Source organism: Suillus bovinus (genome assembly GCF_016758785.1).
Source record: "Suillus bovinus strain UH-Sbo-P2 chromosome Unknown EDB93scaffold_5, whole genome shotgun sequence".
NCBI lineage: Eukaryota > Fungi > Basidiomycota > Agaricomycetes > Boletales > Suillaceae > Suillus > Suillus bovinus.
In genome coordinates, this window is record NW_024542061.1 from 77097 (window position 1) to 101920 (window position 24824).

The 24824-nt window shown below is 47.3% G+C and overlaps 12 protein-coding genes across 12 annotated transcripts; 2 read left to right on the top strand and 10 right to left on the bottom strand.

Moving 5' to 3' along the window:
- The first annotated feature begins 619 nt into the window (after positions 1 to 619).
- EDB93DRAFT_653717 (DHS-like NAD/FAD-binding domain-containing protein) lies at positions 620 to 1995 on the top strand. The gene is made up of 3 exons (XM_041456998.1): positions 620 to 888; positions 933 to 1662; positions 1712 to 1995. Exons 1-3 carry the CDS (start codon positions 668 to 670, stop codon positions 1805 to 1807), a joined length of 1047 nt encoding a protein of 348 aa, XP_041311936.1. The 5' UTR covers positions 620 to 667; the 3' UTR covers positions 1808 to 1995.
- Positions 1996 to 2182: 187 nt separating this feature from the next.
- EDB93DRAFT_1077469 (uncharacterized protein) lies at positions 2183 to 2867 on the bottom strand (the record flags this gene model as incomplete). The annotated part of the gene is made up of 2 exons (XM_041445318.1): positions 2183 to 2697; positions 2789 to 2867. Coding segments are annotated over 2 exons (594 nt in total), but the record flags the coding sequence as incomplete, so codon positions are not given.
- Positions 2777 to 3409, bottom strand: EDB93DRAFT_1334627 (uncharacterized protein). The gene has a single exon (XM_041455290.1). It carries the CDS (start codon positions 3339 to 3341, stop codon positions 2934 to 2936), a length of 408 nt encoding a protein of 135 aa, XP_041311938.1. The 5' UTR covers positions 3342 to 3409; the 3' UTR covers positions 2777 to 2933.
- Positions 3410 to 3735: 326 nt separating this feature from the next.
- On the top strand, positions 3736 to 4523 carry EDB93DRAFT_1238004 (ribosomal protein L24e-domain-containing protein; the record flags this gene model as incomplete). Its single annotated transcript, XM_041451496.1, has 6 exons — positions 3736 to 3787; positions 3841 to 3892; positions 3942 to 3963; positions 4018 to 4083; positions 4135 to 4271; positions 4328 to 4523. 6 exons carry the CDS (start codon positions 3736 to 3738, stop codon positions 4521 to 4523), a joined length of 525 nt encoding a protein of 174 aa, XP_041311939.1.
- Positions 4524 to 5513: 990 nt separating this feature from the next.
- Positions 5514 to 12764, bottom strand: EDB93DRAFT_1120418 (uncharacterized protein). The gene is made up of 16 exons (XM_041448489.1): positions 12463 to 12764; positions 10024 to 12411; positions 9231 to 9957; positions 9064 to 9176; positions 8898 to 9002; positions 8677 to 8847; positions 8354 to 8629; positions 8214 to 8300; positions 8053 to 8165; positions 7932 to 7999; positions 7568 to 7880; positions 6842 to 7517; positions 6657 to 6786; positions 6448 to 6602; positions 5868 to 6398; positions 5514 to 5817 (listed from the first exon to the last, which is right to left on the bottom strand). The coding sequence occupies exons 1-16, from the start codon at positions 12667 to 12669 to the stop codon at positions 5662 to 5664; spliced, it is 6216 nt and encodes a 2071-aa protein (XP_041311940.1). The 5' UTR covers positions 12670 to 12764; the 3' UTR covers positions 5514 to 5661.
- Positions 12765 to 14513, bottom strand: EDB93DRAFT_1120423 (uncharacterized protein). Its single transcript, XM_041448490.1, has 6 exons — positions 14258 to 14513; positions 14030 to 14184; positions 13810 to 13969; positions 13195 to 13757; positions 13029 to 13140; positions 12765 to 12965 (listed from the first exon to the last, which is right to left on the bottom strand). The coding sequence occupies exons 1-5, from the start codon at positions 14408 to 14410 to the stop codon at positions 13050 to 13052; spliced, it is 1122 nt and encodes a 373-aa protein (XP_041311941.1). The 5' UTR covers positions 14411 to 14513; the 3' UTR covers positions 12765 to 12965; positions 13029 to 13049.
- EDB93DRAFT_653860 (replication protein A subunit RPA32) lies at positions 14401 to 15934 on the bottom strand. The gene is made up of 7 exons (XM_041457000.1): positions 15844 to 15934; positions 15695 to 15795; positions 15533 to 15643; positions 15335 to 15480; positions 15131 to 15287; positions 14835 to 15082; positions 14401 to 14781 (listed from the first exon to the last, which is right to left on the bottom strand). The coding sequence occupies exons 1-7, from the start codon at positions 15851 to 15853 to the stop codon at positions 14703 to 14705; spliced, it is 852 nt and encodes a 283-aa protein (XP_041311942.1). The 5' UTR covers positions 15854 to 15934; the 3' UTR covers positions 14401 to 14702.
- EDB93DRAFT_1120430 (N-acetyltransferase B complex non catalytic subunit-domain-containing protein) lies at positions 15927 to 20043 on the bottom strand. Its single transcript, XM_041448491.1, has 19 exons — positions 19808 to 20043; positions 19672 to 19757; positions 19483 to 19621; positions 19307 to 19425; positions 19174 to 19248; positions 18825 to 19120; positions 18551 to 18774; positions 18350 to 18501; positions 17949 to 18291; positions 17718 to 17899; positions 17625 to 17672; positions 17420 to 17576; positions 17270 to 17370; positions 17031 to 17213; positions 16720 to 16984; positions 16590 to 16672; positions 16465 to 16539; positions 16256 to 16408; positions 15927 to 16205 (listed from the first exon to the last, which is right to left on the bottom strand). Exons 1-19 carry the CDS (start codon positions 19848 to 19850, stop codon positions 16092 to 16094), a joined length of 2838 nt encoding a protein of 945 aa, XP_041311943.1. The 5' UTR covers positions 19851 to 20043; the 3' UTR covers positions 15927 to 16091.
- Positions 20044 to 20833: 790 nt separating this feature from the next.
- On the bottom strand, positions 20834 to 21616 carry EDB93DRAFT_654064 (uncharacterized protein). The gene is made up of 2 exons (XM_041457001.1): positions 21574 to 21616; positions 20834 to 21508 (listed from the first exon to the last, which is right to left on the bottom strand). The coding sequence occupies exon 2, from the start codon at positions 21417 to 21419 to the stop codon at positions 20898 to 20900; it is 522 nt and encodes a 173-aa protein (XP_041311944.1). The 5' UTR covers positions 21420 to 21508; positions 21574 to 21616; the 3' UTR covers positions 20834 to 20897.
- EDB93DRAFT_1246062 (uncharacterized protein) lies at positions 21575 to 21847 on the bottom strand (the record flags this gene model as incomplete). Its single annotated transcript, XM_041452398.1, has 2 exons — positions 21575 to 21773; positions 21822 to 21847. 2 exons carry the CDS (start codon positions 21845 to 21847, stop codon positions 21575 to 21577), a joined length of 225 nt encoding a protein of 74 aa, XP_041311945.1.
- Positions 21848 to 22599: 752 nt separating this feature from the next.
- Positions 22600 to 23984, bottom strand: EDB93DRAFT_1120439 (uncharacterized protein). Its single transcript, XM_041448492.1, has 4 exons — positions 23662 to 23984; positions 23253 to 23604; positions 22975 to 23201; positions 22600 to 22923 (listed from the first exon to the last, which is right to left on the bottom strand). The coding sequence occupies exons 1-4, from the start codon at positions 23865 to 23867 to the stop codon at positions 22908 to 22910; spliced, it is 801 nt and encodes a 266-aa protein (XP_041311946.1). The 5' UTR covers positions 23868 to 23984; the 3' UTR covers positions 22600 to 22907.
- A 144-nt stretch (positions 23985 to 24128) lies between these two features.
- Positions 24129 to 24794, bottom strand: EDB93DRAFT_1219414 (uncharacterized protein). The gene is made up of 2 exons (XM_041451122.1): positions 24610 to 24794; positions 24129 to 24556 (listed from the first exon to the last, which is right to left on the bottom strand). The coding sequence occupies exons 1-2, from the start codon at positions 24727 to 24729 to the stop codon at positions 24251 to 24253; spliced, it is 426 nt and encodes a 141-aa protein (XP_041311947.1). The 5' UTR covers positions 24730 to 24794; the 3' UTR covers positions 24129 to 24250.
- Positions 24795 to 24824: the final 30 nt, after the last annotated feature.

The window sequence follows — 24824 nt, forward strand, 5'->3', positions numbered from 1 at the left end:
GCCTGTCTCTCATCACCGCTCCTGTCACACTTATTCTATCGAAATTTCGCCGTGTTCGATGGCGTCTCGCATGCTTCCGTAATAGTGAGTTTCAGACATTCTGGTGGTTATCACCACTGTGCCTCAGTGACAGTTGAACACGCTCGCAGCAAGACAATTTATCTGGTGGCAAGTGCCTGGCTGAGCACCCTGAGCGGCCATCTTCAAACGCAGTCGGAGTGGAGTGTCTGTCAGGCCAAAAGTCATGTCAAACATCACCGACGAAGGGATTCCAGTATATTTGTCAGGGAATTTCTCATAGGCCAGGAGACGATAAGGCGTAGTAGTGCCAGTCAACGCCTGATCAGAACGATTGCGAACGCGAAGTTGCTAGATCCCGACAGGTCCACCACGTACTACGATAGTACAGTCGGAGAGGCACAATATGGAATAAAGTTTGATAAGTCGCTTGAATGAGACGACGATCATTTTAACGGTGACCGGTTTATGCATGATCTCGTCCACAGGTTAATCACTGCACGCAGCAGGCTGGCGCGGGCTCACCGGTTACTATAAAATAATTTTGAAACCATAAGTACAAAATTACATAAAGAGACATGTATATATAGAGACTTAGCATGAACTATCTCGTTATCTGTCAGAATCTCTTCGGCAAAGTCCTCTCAAGATGTTGAAAGCACGGATTTCATTGCTGAACAGGGTACCCGTTCGCAGCTATGCGACAGCTGCTTCACCCCATGCTCTTGTCTTTTTGGAGCACCGCCAGGGCAACCTTGACTCCGCATCACTTTCTGCCTTAACGGCAGCATCTCAGTTGGGTGGTCAAGTCACGGGCCTTGTCGTGGGCAGCCCCGAGGAGGTGCCATCTGTTGTAGAGAAGGCTAAGAGGTTTGCCTTTGAACCCCCTCTGATCCATCGCTGATCCCTTCTAGATTAAACGGTTTGACCTTACTGCTGCATTGCGCATCTCCACAGTACACCACGCTGTTACCTGAGACAGTATCTCCACTCTTGGAAAAGCTTCTATCACAGAGCTCGCCCTTCACGCATGTCGTTTCTGCTCACTCTAGCTCTGCCAAGTCTATCCTTCCTCGAGTCGCAGCAAAACTAGATGTTCCGGCCGTATCTGATATTACGTCTCTCGAACATGACGCAGCATCGGGAAGCACTACATTCACCCGTCCCATCTACGCCGGTAACGCCATATCAACAGTTCGTGCATCCTCCTCCATCCCTATCAAGTTCTTCACTGTCCGGTCCACCGCATTTGCGGCTGCTGGAGCAGGAGATGCAGCAGAGAGCGAAGTCAAAGCCCTCGATTCTGTAGAGGTGTCTGATGCACCCACGGAACATATCAACACATCTCTAACGAAATCAGATCGCCCTGACTTGGGTGTTGCAAGTCGCGTTGTTTCTGGGGGACGCGCATTGAAGAATGCAGAGACTTTCCAGTCTACTCTGTATCCCCTTGCTGATGCACTTGGTGCTGCGGTTGGAGCATCCCGTGCTGCTGTAGATGCAGGGTACGCAGATAACTCCCTGCAAGTTGGGCAGACAGGAAAGGTGGTGGCTCCTGAACTGTACATGGCGTTGGGGATTTCTGGTGCTATCCAGCACCTTGCCGGCATGAAGGATTCCAAACTCATTGTGGCAGTAAATAAGGTATGTGCGTTCTCACAAACACTCTCAACCCCTTGTAATTGGTTTTCAGGATCCCGACGCACCCATCTTCCAAGTGGCAGATGTAGGGTTAGTGGCAGACCTTTTTGAGGTAGTGCCGGAGTTGGTTGAGAAATTGAAGCAATGATTGTAAGGCCTGACACGGGTAGATGGTGCCCAGCCTGGTTCCTGGCTGGGTTACTAGTATTTGGTCGAGCTTTGCATCTGCCAGGCACATCACTGTCTATTGACATCAAGTACTGTTGTAGCCGACATCAAATGGCATGCCAACTTTGACAAGTACTCTGAAGCTTGCCCCTCTTCACTATCCAGCGTCATAATTATGCGCCCAATATGGATAACCCAAAATTTTGCTAACAAATACAAAATAGTACGTGGTATCGCATTTCGGAGGTACGCTGCCTCAACTGCAAGCATACCTACTGGAGTAGGCCAGAACGAGCAATTGACTTAAATGATATCTGTCGGCACACGATGCTGGAGCCATGTTTGGGACACTTCTTCATTGTTCGTAAAGGCGGGATTCGATGAGCCTCCATATTGGTAAACCATCCCTAAGCACTTCTTTGCAACCTCCCAGGACACACTGCGATATCGGTGTCCACAATTTTTTGTTAAGCGTTCCTTGAAACAAAAAGGAGACCTTTTCTTTTGCGCATCCAAGAGCATCTACCATCAGCCATTCATCCAGTCGCCTGCCCTTGTTGAGGAGCTTGCCACTTTCATATCGAAGACAAATCCAAGTGAGGACCCAGATGAACGATTCGGCATCATGCCGGTACACGTGCTCAACTTCGCCTGCAATGGCTTCTGGTGTGAGAAGGTTTAATGGCACGAATGGTACCATTCCTGTGCGCTCGAAGCCTTTGGGAGCGTCTTTAATCGAGGACAAAGATTGTTCGATCGACGACAAGTCGAAATCATTGAGGACACTCATGAATCGACCACGTAAGCGGTATCCCATCAGATTGCTGGGGCTAGATTGCTGGTGCTGATGTCGCGGTGATGCACGCCATTCTTCCAGAAGGCACGATGGCCTGTGCGAACAGTGAATGGGTGATAAAGTATACAAAAAGGAACAGGATACTTACAATTGACGACTTCCCACCATGCGAGGATAAATTCCTCCCACTCAGCATCGTGATTGGGTCAAGCTTTCTGAACATGATGATGTATAGGACCTGGCTACCTGCATCGTCGATTCCTAGTGCCTTTCTGATCGTCGCCGTGGATGTTTCTTCAAACTTGTGGAATCAGACCATGTCTGGAACATGGCCCAACACATCCGGATCTTGAGTCGCAATCTTGTAGACCTCTTCGAGGACCTCGGGCTCGCTCTGCCGTGCGTCTTCAGGCCAAAAAAGCTTGGCAACCAATTCGGTGGATTCGTTGAGAGAATGAGACAGCCGCGGCAGAGCCGAAAGCGCCTTACTCTTCACTGGGGAAACAGTCGTTGTGCGTCCGCGTAGACCAAAATGAGTTGTGCGCTTGTCAGACCTCAAATCCAATCGTAAGATCGACGCGCTTTTTCTCTGGCCCTCTTGATCATGGCTGTCCTTGTCCGTGTTGTTCTCACACTCGATGATGATCTCGCCTTCATATCCAGGTTCAGGTTCGACCAACGGGTGAGGTCCCCATTTCTTGTATCTCATGCGTTGCATGATAAAGAGCAAGGCCACAAGGCGCGGAAGGTCCTGAATGAAGTGAATCGGCACACACCAGGGTTGTGGTTGAGATCATTCCCTATTGGATGTATTAGCCATGAGGTACCACGCGTGACATAATAGTGTGCCGAAATCAAATCTATTGAGTTTTCGACACCATCCAGTGCTGCCGCTGCAACAGGCTCCCAACAAAATGAAAAAAAAATCTGGTTGGGCCTAATGTGCAGAGACCTAAGGTATACCTGAGAGTAAATCCGATACGAATATGTTTTATTGTTGTAATGTTATTCAGCGATAAGTGAAAATAGTGCATTTCCCATCGCACTGATACTGCACATGGCTCTCAGTGGTGGTATTTGTTTCCCACGGCTATCCTTTCTTTCAAGCAGACATGCGTATCGAGAAATGTTATTTTTGCTCAACGAGCGTGTATCCTGGGCACGGTGAGCAATGGAAACTTGAGACTGTTCAATAAATCATCTCACAGCATGTTCAGGAAGTGCCTTTGTCCGCAATGATTCAAAAGTATTCCGGTTTTGCACTTCAAAGTTAGTCCTGCAGAAAACCAGAGTCTGCGTTATTGAATCAAACCTTTAGATGTCACAAAAACTTCAAGAAAGTTACTTTTAAGCCATATCTTTCGATCCATGTTTAATGTCCTCCTAGAATGAAGCGAAATCCTCGAAAAGTAAGATGGACAAAGGCTTTCCGTAAAGCAGCAGGGAAGGAAATGACGATTGTACGTTCATTTTCTCATATTAAGAGATTTTTACTCACTTCTCGCAAAAAGGACTCTACGATCGACTTTGAGAAGCGTAGAAACGTACCTGTCCGCTACGATCGCGAATTGATACATACGACGATCAACGCCATGAAACGCATCGGACAGATTAAGCAGCGGAGAGAGCATGCATTCTGGAAGCAAAGGTTCTTACTTTCCGTGCCCAAGTATCTATCTCCCACACTAACTTATATTATTTCAGAATGTCGGTTGCTCGGGAGAAACAACGCGCGCACAGGACAAAGAAGTTGGCTGCCAAGTCGGTGTCCGTCAAACTGCTCGAACCTACTGCAATGGAGGAAACCGTTGAAGTACTAGAAAAAATTAAAGTGCCAGCGAAAAGCGGAAGTGCCCTTATAAGAGGGGAAGGGCGCTCGATGGACATGGATTTTAGCTAATCCAAGGTGTTGAGGTGTATAACCCAACGTGGTACAGATGTAAGACCTACTCCAGACTCGAACTCGATGTGAACAAAATTCGATTGCGAGACCACGTAAACGGATGTAAATCAAGTAAACTGTTCTAATCCGACCCGATCCAGACTTGAGTCTTTCCGCTGTGTTAACACTTCATAACCCCAAACGATATCCATCCTCTGGAAAGACCACATCCTCATAACTCGACCTTTCAGTTTATGAGGTGAGTTTCTTAGTTGTTTTTTTCCGTCAAGTCCCTTTGATCAGAACTATCTATCAAGATTCGACTCTCGACGACGCTCGTACGGACTCATCCATTTCCTTTACGTACGCGGTTACATGCCTCATGCACGTTTACATTTGATTCTCCGTCTCAATCAGCTTATCGATTTATCTCCTGTGTCTTTCGATCCAAGACCGAGGCGAGCTCTCTTATTTATGGTCCTACGATAATTTTCCTGATTATCACCCTACCTAGGTCCTTTCCAGTTTATAAGCTCTATCCGAGCTTACTCATTCTTTGAAACCATCATGCACGCTCATAACAAGCTTATCACATCGCCCACCTGCTTTTAGCTAACCGGTCCGCATTTCTCAAGGGCCGTGAAGTCTCTGGCACAGAACTCACGGTCCTGGTTTCTTTGATGAGTTCTTTGACCTTGATGACCAACCGAGCTGTATACCAGTGCGTTGTTGATGAGCAGCACCTGTTCAACGTCCAGGGATGTGTTAGGCACAGCGGGTGTCCGAATTGTCCCCCATAGAGTATAACTTTCCATAGGACATGATAATTGAACAACATCACTTTTTGATCTTCTCGGCTCCATTTGGCACCGTCTTGCTGTTTACAGGGCAGGCAATCCAAAGTGTTTTCGGTATCCAACATTCCGTACAGCACTAAGAACAGCAAAAAAACTTAAAACAGTTACATGACATCACGCGGTGAATGCAACTGGCGGTCATTGGTGCTTATACTCTGCAGAATTTTTTTTTTCATTGACAGAGGAATAGTACATGACATGATTAACGATTTGAGTATACGGGCTAATGATGGGATGGTACACCATGATACAAGTCCTAATACAACCATGATGATATATTACAGTGGGTGAGTAGAGCGTTAGCGATGTTTATACTTCGCCGCATTCTCATGGCGAACGTTGGGATCCAGGGTATTATGAAGTCCCATTAAAGTTTTGCTGACTGCTTCTGAAGCGCCAATCATGGGCTTCAAGACTGCGATTGGGACAGCTCGCACCACAGCCCGCACCGCACCCTTACTCTATGTCAGCTTGGCATCCAGCGAGTATTATAGATGCCACTCACTTCGTTTCCGGACTTCTCGTACACTTCCATGGGAACAGCCAGTATTGTTTGGGCAGCAGAATGCAGGTTTGTTTGCAAGCTGCGATATGCTGATTGAACTCCCTCTGTAACACCAGCTGGCTGGGTGGCATATCTGCTAATTAATTCTTCATCCGGTCCTTCCCCAGAATCGTCATACGGTATGTGGAACGTTTCTGCCGTAACGGAATCTTTGAACTGGCCTCCAAGCACGCTTTCAGCTTGCTCTAGAATGACTTGAGTACCGGTTGCCAGCCGAGCTCCAAGTTTGATCGCCTCCATTGCAGTTGACTGTACGAATGCCTTGGTACCCTTCTGAACACCACGGACGATGCGTCCATCCTTCTTGTACTGCGCAATAGGTAGCAAAACGAGGTCTGCTACGCCAGAGCCAACATTGACCATGGAACGAATGGGTGCTACGCCAGAAATGACATCCACAAGTTGGGTTGCCTTGACATCTGGCGTCCAGAGGTCGTTCAATGTGTCAAAAAACCGAGGCCAACCCGTGATCTGTGAAGGCCAGTGAACTCATGCAACAGCGTACCAAAGCAATACGTACACCATGCAAAGTCAGATGTCTCAAAGTCATTTCCGCGCCATCAAAATGGAAAAAGTTCATGAGCTCAATCGTTTTTCCTTCTCGCAGAGCCCTGTAATCCACACGTCGAGGTTTATAATCGAGCTTGAGATCGATCGGGAAGACCTCGGCGTGCTCTGTGGACAAAGATCAATATAGTTATCCATTCAGCGTTCGAATTAGGAACGCACGAATATATGTCTCTTCGCTGGGAGTATCAGCAGGTGCGGACGGACTATCGGGATCTTTGAAGGCGAAAAATTTCTTCAAGAAGTCGAGTGCATCCTGATCAACATATAATCGCAACGGCAGGAGTTTGGCCTTTGGTAATATTGAATCAGCCCTGTCAGTACGCCTTAACTCGACAAGTACTCACACGTAAACGTGTTTCCTCGGATGGATGGGAAAGAGACGGCCGGACAGTCTTGAGCTCGACGCGAACCATACTAGAGTCCGTCTCGCGAATATTGCCTCGAGAGTCCGATCGTAGTTCGGTCAGGAATTTTCTCCAGGTGGACGTTTTGACATGATCCAATATTTCAGCATCCTTTATCACAACCAACGTCCTGGAGACGAGTGCATCTTTCAGACGATGACGATAATTATCAACTTCAGCGTCTAGGCCAATTAGTTTAATTTCGATAGTCGGGCCCTTAGACCTTGTTAACCTTCGTCCATGAATGTGAACGGAGGGCATTCGCTGTTGTCCGGGTGATGCTGAAGGAAGGGTTTGCCAAGAGCTGTGACTTTCTGTTTCTGCGTTCTCGAGTTCATCATCAATGGCGGCAACAAGAGCTGTCGGATCAAGACTGTCAAAGTCCTGATCAAGGCCGATGTGGATTGAGTTGAACAACGTCGTGCTTGTTTCTTCCACGCTGGGATCTTGGGTCTGACCAGTTGCAATCAGCTGCCTAATCTTGGCTAACTTCTTGCGCATGTCTTTGATTTCTTGCTCCACAATTTTGCGTGTGCGTGGCCAATCATAACCGTCGTGTAGGAAAAGCGATATGTCAGAGTCGTGGATGCGCACTCGGAGAACAGTGTCGTGTAGACTGCACGACAGCTCGATTACAGAAAATGCAAGTCACAGGCAAAAACTTACTTTGAAAAATCACCTGTGTTGTCTGGGAGAATCGTGTCGTAATAATGCTCGATAGGACGGATAGGCTTGATGATGCGGATTGTTTCTCCTCCTACTTTTGAAACGACCCCTGTTTCCCCAGCTACTGGTGTTGTTCGGCCGTCCTCTTGCATATCGAAGTCTTCTAGGTCATCGTCCCTAAGCTCCCGTAGACCAGCAGCCGAACCAAAGGATTCGTCCAGGTAGTCGAGATTCGTCGGTAAGTCATCATTGATCATATCGGCTGCATTGCCGACATCAGGAATTCGCCTGAAGGCTTGCTCGTCGAGAGATGCTGAATAGAACACTCAGTTACGCTCGCATCTTCTGCAATAATAACAATCACCCAGCATGCCTTGTTCAGGTGGACGATGAACAAGTGAAGCGGGAACTTTCTTCCTAGACACTGCTGGTCTGGAATGATTATAAGCGACATTGCGATACAGAAAGATTAGGTAATCACGTACTCTGTGGGAGAAGGGGATTTGAAGATGGACGTGAAGTCACCCATATAACCTGCCAGTGCTGCTATAGTGTCCGCACATAGGTGCACCCGTAAACTGACTCCGTTCACAAGTACCTAGATTCGACTGAGGGATGAAAAGTAGCCTAGAACACCATGACTTACGCCAACACTTGGAGGGACACATGCACTATCAGTCTTGAACACAAGGTCCAGATCTGCGATATCTGCAATTAATGCAAACCCGAAGTTCTGTGCACGAGCATCATCGCATTGTTTTACTTGTGAGCTGAAGGAGAAATTACCTTCCACAAGCTGAGACTGGATTCTCCGCTTGTTTTGGCAGAACCTGGACGGTCCGGGGAATCGGCCATGGAATCGATAACTAAGAATGACAAGGAAGGAACTAGCAACTTGAGCTTGAACTCGCTGGAATTACCAGCAAGCTCTGTGTTTAGCTCGGCTTCGCCAATGTACAAGATTGCAGAGCCAGGGTGACTAGGGGCATATGTTTTGATTGATACGTCTACAATTGCGAAAGAAAGAGACGTTCGTTCGGAAGGAACAACTGATTCGAAAACCTAAAAAGATCATTAATATATTCTACTCTTTGGGAGGATACACTTACCCCCGGTGGAGCTTTCATAAATCGAGCCAAGTCCGAAATCCATTGCAAATTAGGATAAACATGACAAGTGAAGCCCCAGAGAGCCAACCGTATCTTAGTCTCTTTTGCGCCGGTTTCGGGAACAACGAGGGAGGTGAAGCGAGCCTTTATCATTGGTCTTGGCACAGAGGACTAGACTTTCGTGAGGGACGCAACTACAACAAATGATTCACACAACGCACCAGACTGCGAGGTAATGTCAGCACGAGGAGAGGCACCAGCTCCCATTTTGGCGATACATCCCCGACATGAAGGTCCATCAAACTTGAGGTTATGACAGTCTCATCCTGATTGAAAGAAAACGAACGAAATGGGAATTTGAAGATATATTCTTACGATTCCACATACCTTGCCTTCAGGTTTCAGTTCAACAAGGACGTCAATGTCTGAGGCGGATATGTCGAAAGGACGGATTGTCGGTGCAGATGGTTGAGAACGGGATGTCAGTATTCTTACTAGAGCTGCATTTCGACGATATCAACGTGAACGATAACTGAAGCCGAAATCCACTCTACCTTCAGCAATGATCACTTTCACAGCCGTCTCGCTTTGTTTCGGCGTTGGCGCTGTAGTGCCGAAGCTGCTCTCGTCACTACCATGACTCCCAACGCGCTTTGATTTGGCAAAAAATCTACTGCCAATCAGGCTCGGGTTGCGGCTCTGAGCGACTTCAGTCTCTGTCTCCTCCGTGGCAGTGGTGACTGCCTGTGTGACACTGTCAGCCCAAACTTGCAATCCATCGAAGACTGGCTTTTCAAGGACGACGTTGACCAATGGGACGTCAATGATTATTGAAGTCCTATGTGTCGAGGAAGAAATAGCAGACTTTGATGGAGCCACCTGCGTGAATTGAAAGCGAATGGGAAGAGAGTTTGGCGCCTGTCCCGACAACAGCAATGAAGCTGATCCGGACTGTGGTAAGGAACCAAGTGATATGAAGGCATGAGCCTTTGGGTCTCCTACCGGCACATACGATAGGACAATTCCCCTGATCTGGCCACTCAAAAGTTGTCCTGGCAGATTTTTGACGCTGGGATTATTTGATTCACCACCATGATCCCCGAATCTGACAGTCGTTGGTTCTTGATCAAGGGGTTTATTAGATATTTGTACGTCATGGAGATCCAATATAATGCCTCCTGATTGGGAGGGCTGAAGGAGTGGCGATCTGCATCGAACCTCAGCGCGGAGGGCAGGTAGGATAATGGTGATCTTAGAATGTGACATCTGCTTGGACTTGGACTACAAGAAAACAGCATGATAAAGTCAGATATATAACCCAAAACCGTAGATTACGCTCTCATCTACCTTGAGTTTGGCTTTTGTAGCTCGCTTGCTGTGGAGTCTCTGTCTTGATGGTGCCCCGGTCCGATAGTCGATGTCTAAATCTAAATCCTCGAGGACAAGTCTTTCCAAGCGTCTTCTCTCCCTCTCACGTTCAAGTTGCTTTGGTGTCATGAATGGATAGTTGAGTTCAGCATCGCTTTCTGAATCATTCTCTTCTGTGTCGTCCAGTGAACTATGCCCTTGAGGTGTATCGGAAGCGTTCCGAGTATATCCTTCGGCTGCTAGGACCTCGTCAAGAAATTTGAGCATACTGCCGTCCTCCAGCATGATATCGAGATCGAAGAACACGTGCAATGGTGCAATCCGAAGCAAGATGTCGGTCAAACCCCCTGAACGGGTGGTCGCGGGGGTGATCCGAGCAGTGAAGGTGATAGCACTAGAAAGAGACATCTCCTCGAGCTCTTCTTCCCTCAACAACACTGCTGTGGGTGGTTTTGGAGATGTCGAGAACGCAGAAGATGTCGATGGTGGACTGTGTACTAGTTGATCTCTCCCTGTAGATGACTTCACTCTCCATGTTGATAGTTTTGAAGAACCTCCTGCAAGTTTCACAGCAGTCCAATCCACGACCTCAAAAGTGGGTAATGTTACTTCAGAAAGCGGCTGTGCCGGAATGGGTGTCGAAGAGAAAAACGGGCGATGATGACTGACAATGTATTGATTATGCAGATGATGATCTGTAATCAGGAGGGGTAACGAAACTTGCGCTGCGTCCTTGCCGACAGTGCTGGATGAGTGGTACGTGAAGACCGATAGATTTGAGATGAATATGTTGGACGTTATTGGAGAAACATGTGCTGCATCAGTCTGATTTCTAGGAGCCCCGGATAAATCAAAAGAACCTGTAGCGTTCTCCAATAATAGGCGTAAGTATGTCGAAGGCAATCTTGGAGGGACAAGTGGCGATTGGAAAAATGCTTCAAGCGAAGGAACTTCTCGATCTAGGGCCTCAGTGATGAAAAGGGTCACAATTCCGCGGATGTTCAGACTTGCGTGCAAGTTGCACGGGAAATTCGGTGGGCTTGATGTAGTCTCAGGTTTTGGAGTGGTACCAGCGCTCTTGGATCCGCAGTAATTGAGCATTTCCATTAGCATGCGGACGTGACAAGCCCGGAGAGCACAAGACATGATGCCAACACTGACGCTGAGACATAAGGTTTCGTCCTGCTTGACAGGAATGTTTTCCGTGGGAGGCGAAACCATCTCAGGGGTCGAAGTGTGTGCGAGGTCATGCTTAGCGTAGCTGGGTGGCGTTTGTAATCGAAACACAATAGGGTCTGCACCGATAGAAAAAACAAGATCTTCTGTAGCCCAGTGAGGTACACGGGCGGACTCTCCAATGTCTGCTGTGTGGTCGCACGAGCGTGGCTGAGCCATGTCTCCCCTATCAAGATTGCCGTGGGGCTCAAGGGGGATGGCTGAAGAAGTCCAGCCAGCAGTAGAGACAGCACTCTGATACATGCTACTGAGAACTGAGCTAGACGGGGAAGCCCGAAGCTGATTGCGTGGTGGAAGAGCAACAATGGACTGTGACATCATCATCTGCGTGTCTTCATCAATGGAGGAACAAGAGGACGCAGGGGACACAGGACGAGGGGCCTGCTGATGACCGTGCAGCGTGACATGGGACGAAGTGAGCGAGACAGGCGACATGGTTCGTGGCGAGACCACAGGGCGCTGCAAAGTAGCTCGAATGTCCCGAGAGGTAATGGCGATACCTGATATCGAAACTGTACGTATGTGACCACTCCGTGGGCTTCTTTCAGGAGCAACGTTACTCGGTGAACCATCTCCAGCACCTTGCTGCTTTGAGACACCCGATTCCGTACTATATGCAATTTCTGGTATTGACAGGGTAAAGCTTGAGCGCCCGGGGTGGACGACGACTATTTTCGTGTCTACAGCAGAGAACTCGAAGCGTGCAAGCAGATGTTCGAAGAGGGTGGCAAATATAGACACCCCAGAAGGATCAGAATCAATGACAATTTCTTCATTAGGATCTGCACGGGTAGATGGATCTAGCCCTCCGGGAAGGTGATGACCCTCATCATAAACGTGCTGTGATCGGGAATCTGGATGTAAAGACTCTCGGAGTGCGGCTTCTTCCCGAGGGCTAAGCTCGCCATGGATAAATGTCTCCGCTACTGATGCGACAGATTGCGCAAGATCGACATTGTTTGGAGAGCCGAGGTCGGATGGAGGGGTGGCATGCAATGTGAGGTGTAGTGACTGTACCGAAAGCCCTACACTAGAAACGAGAGGATTGGGGAAAGGAATTTGTGCAGTTACACAAGATATGGAGCCATCATGGAGTCTGAAGGGTGATCCTGAAAGAAGTTTATTTATCGCCTTTAGAGTAGTCAATGAATGGACAGTTAGACTAAGAGAGAAAAGCCGAACCTGGTCATCAAGTTCAAGATCCCTTACTTGTACAACCCCAGAGCCTATCTGTGAGTCTATCTGATGAAGATCGAGCTGCCCTGGCTTTAAGAGATGTCCAAGTGACTTCTTGAGAACGAATGAAAGAAACCGACGCTGAATTGCAGAGGGTAAGGAGAAGTCGAATGACGGAAGTCCGGGGAACCAGGAAGGATACCAAGTAGACATGGTAATGGGCGTCACTTGAGAGTGAGTTCAAGACTGAGAATAATTCATGACCTAGTACTCTGCATATTATTGTAGAAGTACGTATTGAGCCAGATGGGCACACGCAGCAAAGATGCAGGGGTATTCTAGCTGAAAGTACTACACCGGTGCTTCGGAGTTGCCTTTTCCGTCCAAGCGCGTACCAAAAACATCATATCAGGCCCGTAGAGTCGTAGACACACAAACTTCGTAAATATACTGTACAACTCGAATGTCAGGACTCCCAATGTATCATTGCTGGATATGTTTTGGAATTGCTTGAGGGATACTCATGAGCACATTGTTCTAAAGAGAGTTCCATTGCTTTAAGCGAGACTCACTGATTTATGCAGATGGTAAAACTAGACTGATGCGCGAGGCGTGAGTGCAATGCGGTCATCATCGAGTGGGCTGAATATGTATATTTCTTCAAGAAGCCACTCTATGTCGGTGCTGGCCGCAAAAAAAATGAACCATGGACCATTACGATGATAAACGTCCATCTACCTGAACTCTTCCTCGGTAATCTTCATCACCATCTCCTGTGTCACGCGCTCGTACACACGACTTATCAAAACTCCATAGATAGCATTACCCTGGAGCTGATTGAGGCTGGACACGATAGCGGATTGTGTTGCTGTCAATTGAGCTAGCTGGCTATAATATTGTGGAGAATAATGAGAACTGATTTGGAGCGATGAGCCAAAGGAAGAAAGAGGGCTCGGTGTTCGCGTGACCGTGCCGCAAGGATGGGCTACCTGAACAATGTCAGAATGAGGAGTTTCAGGCTCAAGTGCGAGAGGCAGTGTAGGAAATCGGGATGCAACTTGTTTTGAGGTTGAAGCGAAACTCGGACTTTCACTATAATCTCCATACTGCGGAAATAGTCCAGTAGGAGTTTGAGGAGAGCTGACGTTTCTACCTTCATTATTCTGCGGCAGATCAAAAAATGAACGATAAGGATGTTCAAATGCTCGCGAGTCATCTGCCATCGAATCATCTGCCATGATCGAGTCTTCTACGTCCCCTTTGAGTTCTTGGACGACAAGCATCTCGTCTGTGTTGTGAGCCTGTGATGATAAGGTTGAAATACATGTGTCGATCATAAATATATGCACATACTTGTTCTTTGTGCCTCTCAATTATCAAACTTGTTCTCATACACTCTAGAGTATGATACATAGCCTGGTGATATCCTGCCCCAGTCATGGACTCAATATTGACTACTTTATACTGGCCACGCTGGCCAATATTTCCTACAACACAAGCTAGACCGTTGTCACTTGATAAATGGAAGATTAGAAATTCTATATTGCGTTGCAACTTAAAACCAACGACGCACAATTGTTGTATCATGGCCAAGAAAGCATCATGATCTAGTCCTGCTTTATTAACCCGCGACCCAGGTATCTTCCCAGTGCCATCATCGAGGTCATAAGTACCTCGAGCACCATTGGTATCTCCGGGTCGTAAAAGGACATGGGTGACCAGCAGGACCTTCAAGGATTTGAATTAGCACACTGAGTATGTCTGATCTTTCGGAAACATTCAACTAGCGGCAGTGACTCGCCTTATCGAATTTGGCCCCACCAAGCGAGAACTGGACATCGTCGGCTAAGCGTTCTGCCTGCAGCGCTTGGTAGACCGTGATCGGTCTGAGTGATTCAGTTTCAGATGACTTGATGACTGTTGTTTCCACTAGCAAAGGTTCGTAGTCTCCCATCGTTGTGAGCACTACGAAGACGCGTCGAAACTGTTTCCGGCTTACTGATCAACACTAGTACTGCCTAGGTACCAGGAGCTGGATTTCGAAGGTTGAAGACCCTGTATATGAATGTTTACACCATCCTTCCGTTTTGAGGTAACTACTAATATACACAGATACTTGGAAATCTTGCAGAAACACCAACCACTCCGTCAATCGGGATTCAAGATTCGAGCAAGAATCTCGGCACTTTCAATACTACAACTCGCAAGTAACTTTCATCAGAAATACACGACCAACATGTAATTCATCAGTCAGCAACCTTGAAATGCGAATCGTCAATAGTAGTAAAGACGAGGCCGTCGTCCATGAGTTTATCTAAAGCATTACTGAGGAGTGCGTCAGACTAGCGGAGCAGAGCATGCCTTGTGAGACAACACACCTAATTGCGACAGCATCACCTCCGACAGCACGCGCAATAGAACGAACGTGCATGCCTTCCTCATTAGAAGGTTGGTTCAGCATGAAAGCTATGATCGAATATTCCAACTTCGGCAAATGGGAGTATTGGCTGTTGTTCGTAGCGGGAGGTTGCGACTGAACTGCGTATGCAGATCCTCCGGCTGCCGGGGGTCCGGCAACTTGGGCCTGTGGAATTGATGTTGACGGATTTTGTCCAGCACGAGGAGGCTGCTCGTGAAGGTTAGATCGATGATATCATAATTCGGTGTAACGTACTGCTCCTTTCGCCCATGTTAATGTGACCGACATCGCTTCCAAAAGGTGAAAGTATATCTCATGAGGCGACTTGACTGGCCGAATATGAGTCGCATTTACGTATCGTTTGCTGCCGAACATTTTCAACGTGCCGGATACGCGTACGTATGATCCCTCACTGTCCTCACATTAGTTTTGCTGCGACCTGTGAAGGAGGATATTTACGTGATGGCATTTGATCCCGCTTCACCCTCTTCTATTGAGGAGTCAATCCAATGCCGGGCTTCGATGCGACCCGTGCCATCATCGAGCCAGTATAAGTTGTTGGTGGCTTGGCTCTGTATTGAAACGACGTGGCCGACGACAGTGACCTACAAATTCACAGTTCGTCCAGCTAGCTACGCGAAGATGAGTGCAACTTACCTGGCCGAGTTCTGTATCATCCAGCATCCACTCCGCGTCCGAATGCGCCTGGGATGCATTTAGGAGCTGAAGTACAGTCAGAGGTCGTAAGGAGTGGGCTATCTCGGTTTTCTACATTGCACTCGATTTAGTAGAGAATTGGAATGAGGATATGCAACGTACTCGACTAGCTCCTCCCGGACTACCGCTTGCGCTTCCATATGGCGATCCACCAGTCATGAATCCACCACCTCCAGCACCACTGTTGCCGTAGTAGTCATTGACTTCTCAGTACAATTAGTGAGATTTTCAGAATTAATATGGCTGCTTACATTGACTCATCTCGTCGATGTTCTTTTAGTGAGTAAATTTATTAAGTGATGGAGCAGCAGCAAAGACACGGAGAGAAACGCGTAGAGTCACAAGTCACGCGTATTGCATGACATAATAATTTAAGACGTCACAATTACATCCGAAACCTAAGTACGTAGTGTGGGAGTATAGCAGGAGTAGTGAGTGGGGAGCAGTGTAGTAGGTGTAAAGTAGTATGCGATGTCAGTATCCAAAATACAGGGCCGGCTCATTGGCCATAATTGGTACAAATTTTGACCATTCCTTTACCAACACCCTCGAGCACCTTTTTGCGTGACTCGCCAACGTTCTTTGCAATGTTGAGCACAAAGTCATGATCCAACTAACGAATGATATCAGGGTATGATATAATAATCAAAAGCGCATGCCTACCTTCGGGAAGTCCGTGATGGGTTTACAAGACTCAACGAAGCTCTTCCGTCGTTCAGCCGACCCGGCCACCTCACCCATCTTTAAAAGGTCGTTCGACATTGTCTTGAGTACCGCGCAGGCCTTCGAGCGAATATCCTTGAGGGATTGCACGAGCTGGAATGTGAAGAAATGTGTTTAGATGTGTCTTTCCAGTTTATCATTCCACTCACTGCCCCCAATTTGTGGATCTTGACAATAGATGCGGTCTTGAAGCGAAGAGATTCAACCGCAAAGAGAAGGAAAGCCTAGACTTAAGGTGAACAAAGTATAGACTAGAACTCGAGTGAAGGTGTACCTCTTGGGTGAGTGTTGCTACATGTAGTAGGTCCGAGGGGAGGCACTGACTCTGTTGTAACTGCACGAAGCGAGCGTGCATATCTGTGAAAAGGGTGAGCAGCGAGCCAACCTAGAAAAACTGAACGTACGCTCGAAGAACTGTGCCACCAATTGAGGCGGTTCCTTCACAGGTGGTGCTTCTTCGTCCTTCTTGGCATGACCATTGGCAGTGGCGTCGCCATTTAAGGCTTTGAGGTCAACACCCCTGAGCGGGAGCCCAGTCCTAAGCTCATTCTGCTTGTTGGCCTCAGCAAGAACTACCGCTGGAGGGGGGCGAGTGTAGTTGTGGTAGGGCTCGAGCCAGTCACTGACAGCAGTGGCCCATTCCATGAGTTGCAATTCATCAGCCGTCAACTAACGAATTGTTAAGGTGAATCATAACTAGTCCACAATATCCTACCTCTGCTGCTTCCTCAGGTTTTCGGATGGCTAGACGTTCCCCAAGAGGAAGTTGGACTTCTGGTTCCGGGCTCTTCTTTGGCCGGTCACCAATCAATAGCTTCTCCTCGACAATATCGTCCAGATCACTGGCATGCTGGAAAGCACGGATGTAAATTTTGAGGAAATACCACAGCCATCCTTGCTATATTTGAGAGTGAGGTCAAGAAATGCAAGTATCGACACAAATGAACAGCATACTCCAGTCGAATTGCCAAACATCAGGGTCTGATCGTTTAGCGAAGGCTGGCATGCTGGTTGATAATTGGGTAGCATGCCAAAGTCCCGGTTGTCATGGTGGACTGAAAACAGGAGTCAAAAAAGTATACGTATGACACTGGAGGCCCTTACAACGATCAAAGACAAACTTCAGCTCTATCAATTCCATGTCTATCAGATCAGAATTAATAGGTTCGTGCATCATCCGCATGCGAACGTGCTCAAGCTTAACCACGTCACGTTGAAGAGAGTTCTCCAATCTGTCGTCGAAAGAGACAAACTCTGGAATCTGTAGAGGGTAACTATCCTGAAAGCATAAGAGTGCAAAAAATCTGACCTGACTGTACTTCTCCGATGTAAATGCGCGAATGATGAAATCCGGTGTCTACGAACAATAAGAGGGATTCTAACATACAGGAAGGGTACTCACATCTTGGGAATTACTGACATAGATCTGGCTTGATTCTATGCATTCTGAGGGGTATGTTAGGTCTCCAGTTGCAGAAAGGGAGAAGGTCGATGCCCGTGTGAGAATAAAGTGGGAAAGAGTGTCATTTTGGACCTGTTTTATATTGATGGCACGGTAGTGGTCCAAAGCCAATGATGGAGCACCTGTAGATCCATCGGTATAAAACCTCGTGTGATCCGCAGGAATACGTACCAAGTAGACGGTATATGCGTACAAGTAGCAACCGAATCTGGAACGACATACGACTCTTCGTCAAAGCGAATTCCAGCACAACGGCAGCGTTGTATAGATAGCTCTCGTCCTTGGTCATTGTCCACAGGCTGATAAACGCATGACCGGCAAGGATCGCAAGATCATCGACCGGCTGAAGTTCGGTTACAGGCAAGCTGGAACCCAACTCTAGTCCCGCCATGTATCCTTCAATATAGGTGGATGCCAAATACAACTCTTTGTCTTTGGATAGTTCTGAAGCCGTAAGACTGATTCGTTGCAACTTCCGAACGTTGATCGCCCGTTGCAGATCGCCCGTCGTAGCCTACATCACCAAACGAGCTTAGGACATGGAAAAGCCCAGATAGGAAGACAGTACGAACAAAGGAGGATTCCTGAGATGCCAGGAAGCTTATCCATCGCGATTTCGCGTCGGCACCAAGGTCTACATAAGGTCGCAAATCTTCGAAACAACACGCCTTATTGCCAAACTGGGAGAAGTAATTCTCCATCGAGTCAACCAGAATGTTCTCATCTGTCAATGTCCAACATCAGTGCACAAGGTGCCAAGGCAGGGATCATACCAGAGGATCTTCCATGCGAAAACGCGTTTTTCTCGAGCTCTAAAAGTGCCAAAGAAGCAGAACGTTTATTTGAGCCATCTAGCTCGGCGATTTTGTTAAGGAAATCGCGTGTTTTCACAATATTCTCGGAGCACTCTGACTTTTCCTCTTCGCTAACATCGGGCCCTTGCACTGAAGCAAAAACGGCATCGATTACTGAAACGAACTCTAGCCAATTCTGGTCACTGAAGTGCACATCAGATTACATCAAAAGTAACACTTAGTGTCTGCTTACTTGTTTTTGATCTTCTCTTGAGCTCGTTCCCCCTCGTCCTTGTACAGTCCGCGTTTGCGCCAGATATCCCTGCGAGTCTCATTACACAAAAGACTGGCTGAACAGATCGACTTCCCGATATCACTTTCGAGCAAGGTGTTTGCTTCATCCCACAGTTGAAGTTCCTGCAGGATGATCAGGTGCAAATGAAAGCGGTCCACGGCTATGTATGATGGTGTTGGACACGATGTGACATGACGGTGAGCCAATTTGTAGAGCAATGTGCGAATATGTGGAGGAGTGCCAAGGTCATTCGCCTACCTCCCCATAGTTAGAATGTATCATTCGTAACACAATGCGATGTACAAACCTGAAGAATTGCGCCTGTCACGGCCCAGTACACGTACCGGTCCTCCTGGAACTGCTTGTGCATTCGGGTTGCGACCTTAAGAACCACATGATCAGACTTGTGTACGTTAGAAGGAACAGTTGAAAATACTCACTTGTTGACAAGATTTCCAGTTGCCAGTTCGCACATGGGCGAAGAACGTTTGTGCACCGAGTTCCTCGCTGTGAGGTTGCTGCTTAAACGCGTTATCGAACATGGCTACCATGTCGGAGTCTGGTGTTACAAGATAGGTTCAATACAGACAACGAGGAACTAGGGATCACCACGTACTTCTGGCAAGGCCCTTGAGGACGTGCGTCATCACGGATAGTGTGGAATCATCCGTAACAACAGTAGCAAGGATCTCATCACACAGAACTAATGCTTCCTCTACTTTCTGCGAACGCGTCAATGCAAGCGCTTTCAGAGCCTAATGGGTAAAATGTTAAACCGCCTCCATAGAGATACTACAGCACATACTTTAACAAGAGTATTATTATTATACTTTTTGAGCACTTTATTGCATGCATTAATAGCAGACTTGTTTGATCCATGGTCCAGAGCATCTATCACAGGTCAGTTCCGCCTTGCATATACGGTAGTAACGATGGCCAACCATAGATAGGACGAATCTGACGTTCGAGTGCAGCTTCTGACATGTTCGATGAGAGAATCAAGCTAAACTGGAGAGGTTTGTAGAAGTGTCCAACGAAGCAGCAAGTGAAGCTTCAAGTTGGTGTGGTGACCACGCGAATTTTTAGTCCTTTGAAACTTTTCTCGCCAAGCGTTCCGCCGCGACCCGAAGCGGTAAACCTTACAAAGTTAGGTCACTAATCGACTCGCTCGTTAACGTTTTAACTGATGGACATCCCAACGAGTCACGTCTATCAGATCTCGTTGAATTTAGGTTTATAATGACCAGTTTCTGATTCTCCACACCCAAATGAAGCAGCCCAGTCTGAGGAACAGTGAGAGCACACGCATGCCGACGGAGGGGCCGGTGCCTGTGCCCTGATATCTCTGTATGCCTTTTTTATATTCTGCAGCGAATGAAGCTTCGAAGCACTATCATAGCTTATTCCTGCGCTGTTTTGGATGCATGTGCCTATGTTGATTAGGGTAAATTCTATTCCGCACATTAGCGTACGTGATTTCTTGTAAGAAGCATAGCAGGTATCAACGAGAACGCGTCAGAGACTGCCTCTCCAAAATTCATGCAATTGCAATACTTCCAACGTCCTGATGTTCATTATGTCATGAACAGAAGTCGTGTCCTTGACCTGCGCCATGATATTGACATCAGAACCGGTCTTCTTGTATTCCCCACCACGGTGCCGCGCTACGCCAAAAAATTGTTTAGGGCGAACGATTAATCTTGGGTCTCATGACTGAGAATTGTCATCGATGGGGTCATTCTCTGCAGAGTTGCCAAACGACTCGACTATCAGGGATCGAGCACGGACTCGTCCGCGCTCTGCGTATCGTCCGAGTCCGCAAATTCAGGGAGTCTGAGGTCCCGAAAATTCCATCGATGAATGAGCAAGAATGTCTGCCGAATGAACATTGTCCGCCAGAATAAAGTCAGTCTTTCTCGGGTAGTGACTACCAGGTCTTGGAACCTATCCGCCTTGACATCATAAGCAAAAAATGACTCCTGGTCTTCACCATACCTCCATCTGCCTTGTATCATGGGAAATACAATGTTGTCATCTGAAAGTGGCGAACCGAGGGGCGCTCAGGTTGCCAAGGATGGTATACAGTTTCAAAGCTGATTCCACAGTTGCAATATTTTGCAGTGTGGAGACCAATGTCTGCATTTCGTCCTCAGATAGCGATAGTGGCATGCATGGCGGAAACTTATACGAGACAATGTCAGCCGGGAGACATCGTTCTAATGAACTGCTCTCGTGCAAGATTCGTCCGAGGGTGTTCTGTTGTTCCTCACCGTAAATTACAGGGAGGTGGGTGCGGAAGATGCCAAACAATGAGTATGCAATGTGTTCTTGCAACGTGGTGATACGGCTCAAGGCCGATTGAAGTTTATTTCGGATCCCCATCATTCTTGGGCGGAAGGCTATGAGCATTTGTTTAGTTAAACGTTCCAACTCCTGCACGATAGCGACTGAATTCCTTGTGGTTGCTTGAACGATCGCCGAGATGTCATGCTGCAGTAGCTCCTCTCTTTCCCGAGTAACGGCCACAGGGTGACGGGGGCACGGCCATATCATGACATTGGTCCTATTCGACACGCATATGATAAATCATTCATTTATGGCCTATGGTCGGGCTTCAATCCACTGCTGCACACAGAACTGAGCTTAAAGAATTCCAGAATTAACCGTTACATACCGACTGCTATTACTGCATACATCCCAGACATACCTCAACTGGACCGGGAGGATTCTTCCGCTTCTCTCTCAAGAGCATTCAGCTTTACCTCCCGCTCACGCTTCCATTTTTCCCATTTCCACTGCACCAGTGCCGCAAGTTGCTTGTCCGCTGGGGGTGCGGTGCGTGGATGTGTCTCGTGAAGGTAATAAGCAAAGAAACCTGTAAAAATGCCCAACGCAGGGTCAAGTCCACTAGTTATTGTAAGCGTGAGCTTTTCGACCTGCAAGGGTTGTACTCACCGAGACAGTAAGACGGGTGTTGGCATGCTTAACGCAAAAATGATTAGTCATGCTAGGTCTGAAGTTGTGACCAGAGTGGCTGTGCCGATTGTAGCGCTTAATGCCAGTTATGTAATTAAGGTTCCGTTTCTTTTTATCTGAAAAATAATCGCAAATCGCAATGGATTGAAGTACAGGTTGAAACACAAGACACTGCCTGAAGCCCGCACGCGCACATATGCATGGGCGGAGGATTTATTGAAAGGAAGGTTTGTTTAGGCTAGGGAGACCGGAGAATGCACTTTCATTTGTCCAAGAGTTTCATTCCAACTTGCTATTTCGCCCTTCAATCACTACTGGTACTACACCAGGAATGACTATATTCCTCCATCTATAGAGCTTTGAGGCTGTATAAAGAAGACTATGTTCGTGTTGCGCGTTCCTCGACTTGAAGCTTCTTATTCGTCAAACCGTAGAAACCCATCTGGCCAAAAGATGTTGGACAGCAGGCACCGGCGGTACGAGGAGCGTCCGACAAGGCAAGGCGCGTTACAAAGGATGGAAAAGTTGCAAGACAAATTGACTAAAAGATGTCTGATTGCGGAATTCACGACACTTCCAGACGTATGTGCTTTCGAGCAGGTAGTGCGCATAATGAAGGAATGTAGCAGGTGTTTATGAAGGTGATAATCATGGTAACCTTTTCCGAAAGAGTAGCGGAGGATGCCAGGATATCAACCAGATATGTAGAATAAGATTGAGTTGATGCATGTTCATCTGTGGGTTTCTCGCAGAACCATGGTATTAGCGACGATGCCATTAAACGTACTTTCACTGCAGTAGGAAACGGATACTGATCTGTTAACCATCTATTCACCCATATGCACGATGGTGCCTGAGTGGCCAGCCACCAATCAAACGCCTATAACTCAGCTACAGTTGTCACTATCATTGGCGTTACACCCGCACGTTAGTAGAGGTGATCACCTCATAGGCACTGTTATGATGTCTTGCGTTCAAGCAATACGCCAGAAAGACTGCTAAAATGTCGCTGCAATTAATGCGATCCATAAAATAAACATGATAGATGATGAGAGTCATGTGCACTCATGCACTAGCAGCCCTGCGAAAAGATAATTAAAAAGAGAGGAGGGTCTATTATAAACACACTCACGCAACTCTTTTTGGCTGGACTGTCTCTATAGCCTCGAGCTCAAGTTCCGAAAGAGCACGATTCGAGGCAGACTCCTGAACCAATAAGCTCCCGTCCACGCCACCCATACGTTCACAAATTGCCAGTGCCTGGTGATGGAATTCCACGGGGACACCCTCAGCCTTGTTTGGCAACAGAATATGAGGTAGAATACGAGTGTGAAACAAGCGATGAGCCACAGAACCACCCTGGAAAATTGACGCGTGACCAATGGTCGCAACACTTGTGAAAGGACGTACGAATTGGTGATAGACACCACCCATCACGGACTGCACCGCTTCTCCCATGACTTTGTAAAGACCGACACTTTTGACTATACCAGGATTTCTCGTTAACGCGTTTTCTAGTTCAGCATCTGCGGGCTGTTTTTGAGATGATTTTTTGACATTTTTGTGGGCCAGTAAAACATCTTGAGAGACAGGAGGTGCCCAACGCACAATACGACCCAAGGACCATCGAGGAGCAACGTGTTCGCCCAGAAGGTAGGAGTTTATAGCACGAGAAGAGAGATAGTCGTAGTCGTGCTGATTTTGGTTGCGCGCGACGGAATGTAGGAAGAGCAGATAATAAGACTCGAGCACGCGACGTCCTGTAAAAAGAAAAAAAATAAGTACTTGATATACATGACAGACGGGCAAAGTCTTTCCTACGAAGCTGAGCCGTCCATTATGACCGTGACTAGCTGCCTTGTGACTTGCATGAGTGAGGATGCGTTGTGCCAGCTCGGGAGAAAAATTGAGGGAGGGAAAGTTGTTATTTAGATGAGCAGCAAACTGTGCACTATCCTCAGCAATTGGGAGTGATTGAGGGGTTCTTTTGAAGGAACTGAGGGACCGACGAAATATTCGGGACATCTTGCAGCAGAACAAGTTCTGTTGCTGGCTTGCAATAAGTTTTAGCCTCTTTGCATGCTTTCCATAAATGGAAAGAGTGTAACGTATGGTCCGTGCACGGTATTGTGGTGTATATAAGCGGTGTGTTTTGACTGTAACAACTCATACTTACCTTGATGGCATAGGCTCCTTCATGTACCTGGGTTTGTGGGCCGTGGGGACCCTTCATAGCACGGCGACCTTGTCCATACAGAGGGTAACTACGGTTTGTATGGGCTCCGGCTCATGCACCGTCTCAATATTTTCCAGTCCTGCTACGGCCACTCTGGCTAAGCAGGCCATCTTTTTTTTCGACTTTTATTAGTTCTAACCCTAACCCTAATATATTCCAAAAATGAAAGATATTATTTCACTAGTTGGTAAAGATGATCCATTACTCCAAGGAATGTCTTTCTTTCATCAGCATCAGCATCTCTATGAAGCGCGATTCCAACTACAACATTTCTTCGCTTTATATCCATCTTCTTTGCTTCTGAGACCCAGATAATAGTGGCAATCTGTGAAGCATACAATGAATGCAGCGTATGCAGATGCTCAGAGGGAGCCCCGCCAAGTAGTGGTGTAAGTTGAATGGCCGCAGGGGGCGCAGGGAGTGTAGTATTAGTCGAATCCAGATCTAGCGGTATCGTCAACGGCATGGATGCTTGAATCTTTTTACATCTGTCAATAGTGCAATCGAGTGCAAATGTTGAAAGTGCCCCACCAAGTTGCCAACTTTGCCCACTTGCGTAACAAGTACGAGGATACAATCTGCAAATCCTTGTACCACGATTTCCGTAGGTACACCCTCCAGCTCTACTGAAGTAGAATGTACGCTGAGCATGATGATCGATGTGGAGGAGGAGATACGGCTTAGTACGGAGATCAAAGTCCTTAAGTCCCGTTGTCATCTATTTGTTCCGTCAACCCATGTTCTCT

Bases quoted from the DNA above. Each gene is read 5' to 3' on its own strand.
- EDB93DRAFT_654064 (XM_041457001.1), bottom strand. From the start codon at position 21,419: ATGATATGGCCGTGCCCCCGTCACCCTGTGGCCGTTACTCGGGAAAGA.
- EDB93DRAFT_653860 (XM_041457000.1), bottom strand. The intron at 15,288-15,334 runs GTAAATATCCTC...ATGTGAGGACAG, and splicing joins GCGGGATCAAATGCCATCAC to TGAGGGATCATACGTACGCG. The intron at 14,782-14,834 runs GTGTGTTGTCTC...CGCACTCCTCAG, and splicing joins GGTGATGCTGTCGCAATTAG to TAATGCTTTAGATAAACTCA.
- EDB93DRAFT_1219414 (XM_041451122.1), bottom strand. From the start codon at position 24,729: ATGCTCAGCGTACATTCTACTTCAGTAGAGCTGGAGGGTGTACCTACG. The intron at 24,557-24,609 runs GTGGGGCACTTT...AGATGTAAAAAG, and splicing joins TGGGCAAAGTTGGCAACTTG to ATTCAAGCATCCATGCCGTT.
- EDB93DRAFT_1120439 (XM_041448492.1), bottom strand. From the start codon at position 23,867: ATGTCCCGAATATTTCGTCGGTCCCTCAGTTCCTTCAAAAGAACCCCT. The intron at 23,605-23,661 runs AGGAAAGACTTT...TTTTCTTTTTAC, and splicing joins AATGGACGGCTCAGCTTCGT to AGGACGTCGCGTGCTCGAGT. The intron at 23,202-23,252 runs GTACGTCCTTTC...TCAATTTTCCAG, and splicing joins GTGGTGTCTATCACCAATTC to GGTGGTTCTGTGGCTCATCG.
- EDB93DRAFT_1120423 (XM_041448490.1), bottom strand. From the start codon at position 14,410: ATGGGAGACTACGAACCTTTGCTAGTGGAAACAACAGTCATCAAGTCA. The intron at 14,185-14,257 runs GCGAGTCACTGC...AAATCCTTGAAG, and splicing joins GTGGGGCCAAATTCGATAAG to GTCCTGCTGGTCACCCATGT. The intron at 13,970-14,029 runs GTGCGTCGTTGG...CCATTTATCAAG, and splicing joins TTGGCCATGATACAACAATT to TGACAACGGTCTAGCTTGTG.
- EDB93DRAFT_1120418 (XM_041448489.1), bottom strand. From the start codon at position 12,669: ATGTCTACTTGGTATCCTTCCTGGTTCCCCGGACTTCCGTCATTCGAC. The intron at 8,848-8,897 runs GTGCGTTGTGTG...ACGAAAGTCTAG, and splicing joins TGACATTACCTCGCAGTCTG to TCCTCTGTGCCAAGACCAAT. The intron at 6,399-6,447 runs GTACGTATTGCT...TGGCCTTCACAG, and splicing joins GACATCTGACTTTGCATGGT to ATCACGGGTTGGCCTCGGTT.
- EDB93DRAFT_653717 (XM_041456998.1), top strand. From the start codon at position 668: ATGTTGAAAGCACGGATTTCATTGCTGAACAGGGTACCCGTTCGCAGC. The intron at 889-932 runs GTTTGCCTTTGA...GATCCCTTCTAG, and splicing joins GTTGTAGAGAAGGCTAAGAG to ATTAAACGGTTTGACCTTAC. The intron at 1,663-1,711 runs GTATGTGCGTTC...ATTGGTTTTCAG, and splicing joins TCATTGTGGCAGTAAATAAG to GATCCCGACGCACCCATCTT.
- EDB93DRAFT_1120430 (XM_041448491.1), bottom strand. From the start codon at position 19,850: ATGTCAGAAGCTGCACTCGAACGTCAGATTCGTCCTATCTATG. The intron at 19,249-19,306 runs GTGAGTATTTTC...GTGGTTCTTAAG, and splicing joins ACTGGAAATCTTGTCAACAA to GTCGCAACCCGAATGCACAA. The intron at 18,502-18,550 runs GTATGATCCCTG...GGACATTGACAG, and splicing joins TTCGCATGGAAGATCCTCTG to ATGAGAACATTCTGGTTGAC.
- EDB93DRAFT_1334627 (XM_041455290.1), bottom strand. From the start codon at position 3,341: ATGCAACGCATGAGATACAAGAAATGGGGACCTCACCCGTTGGTCGAA.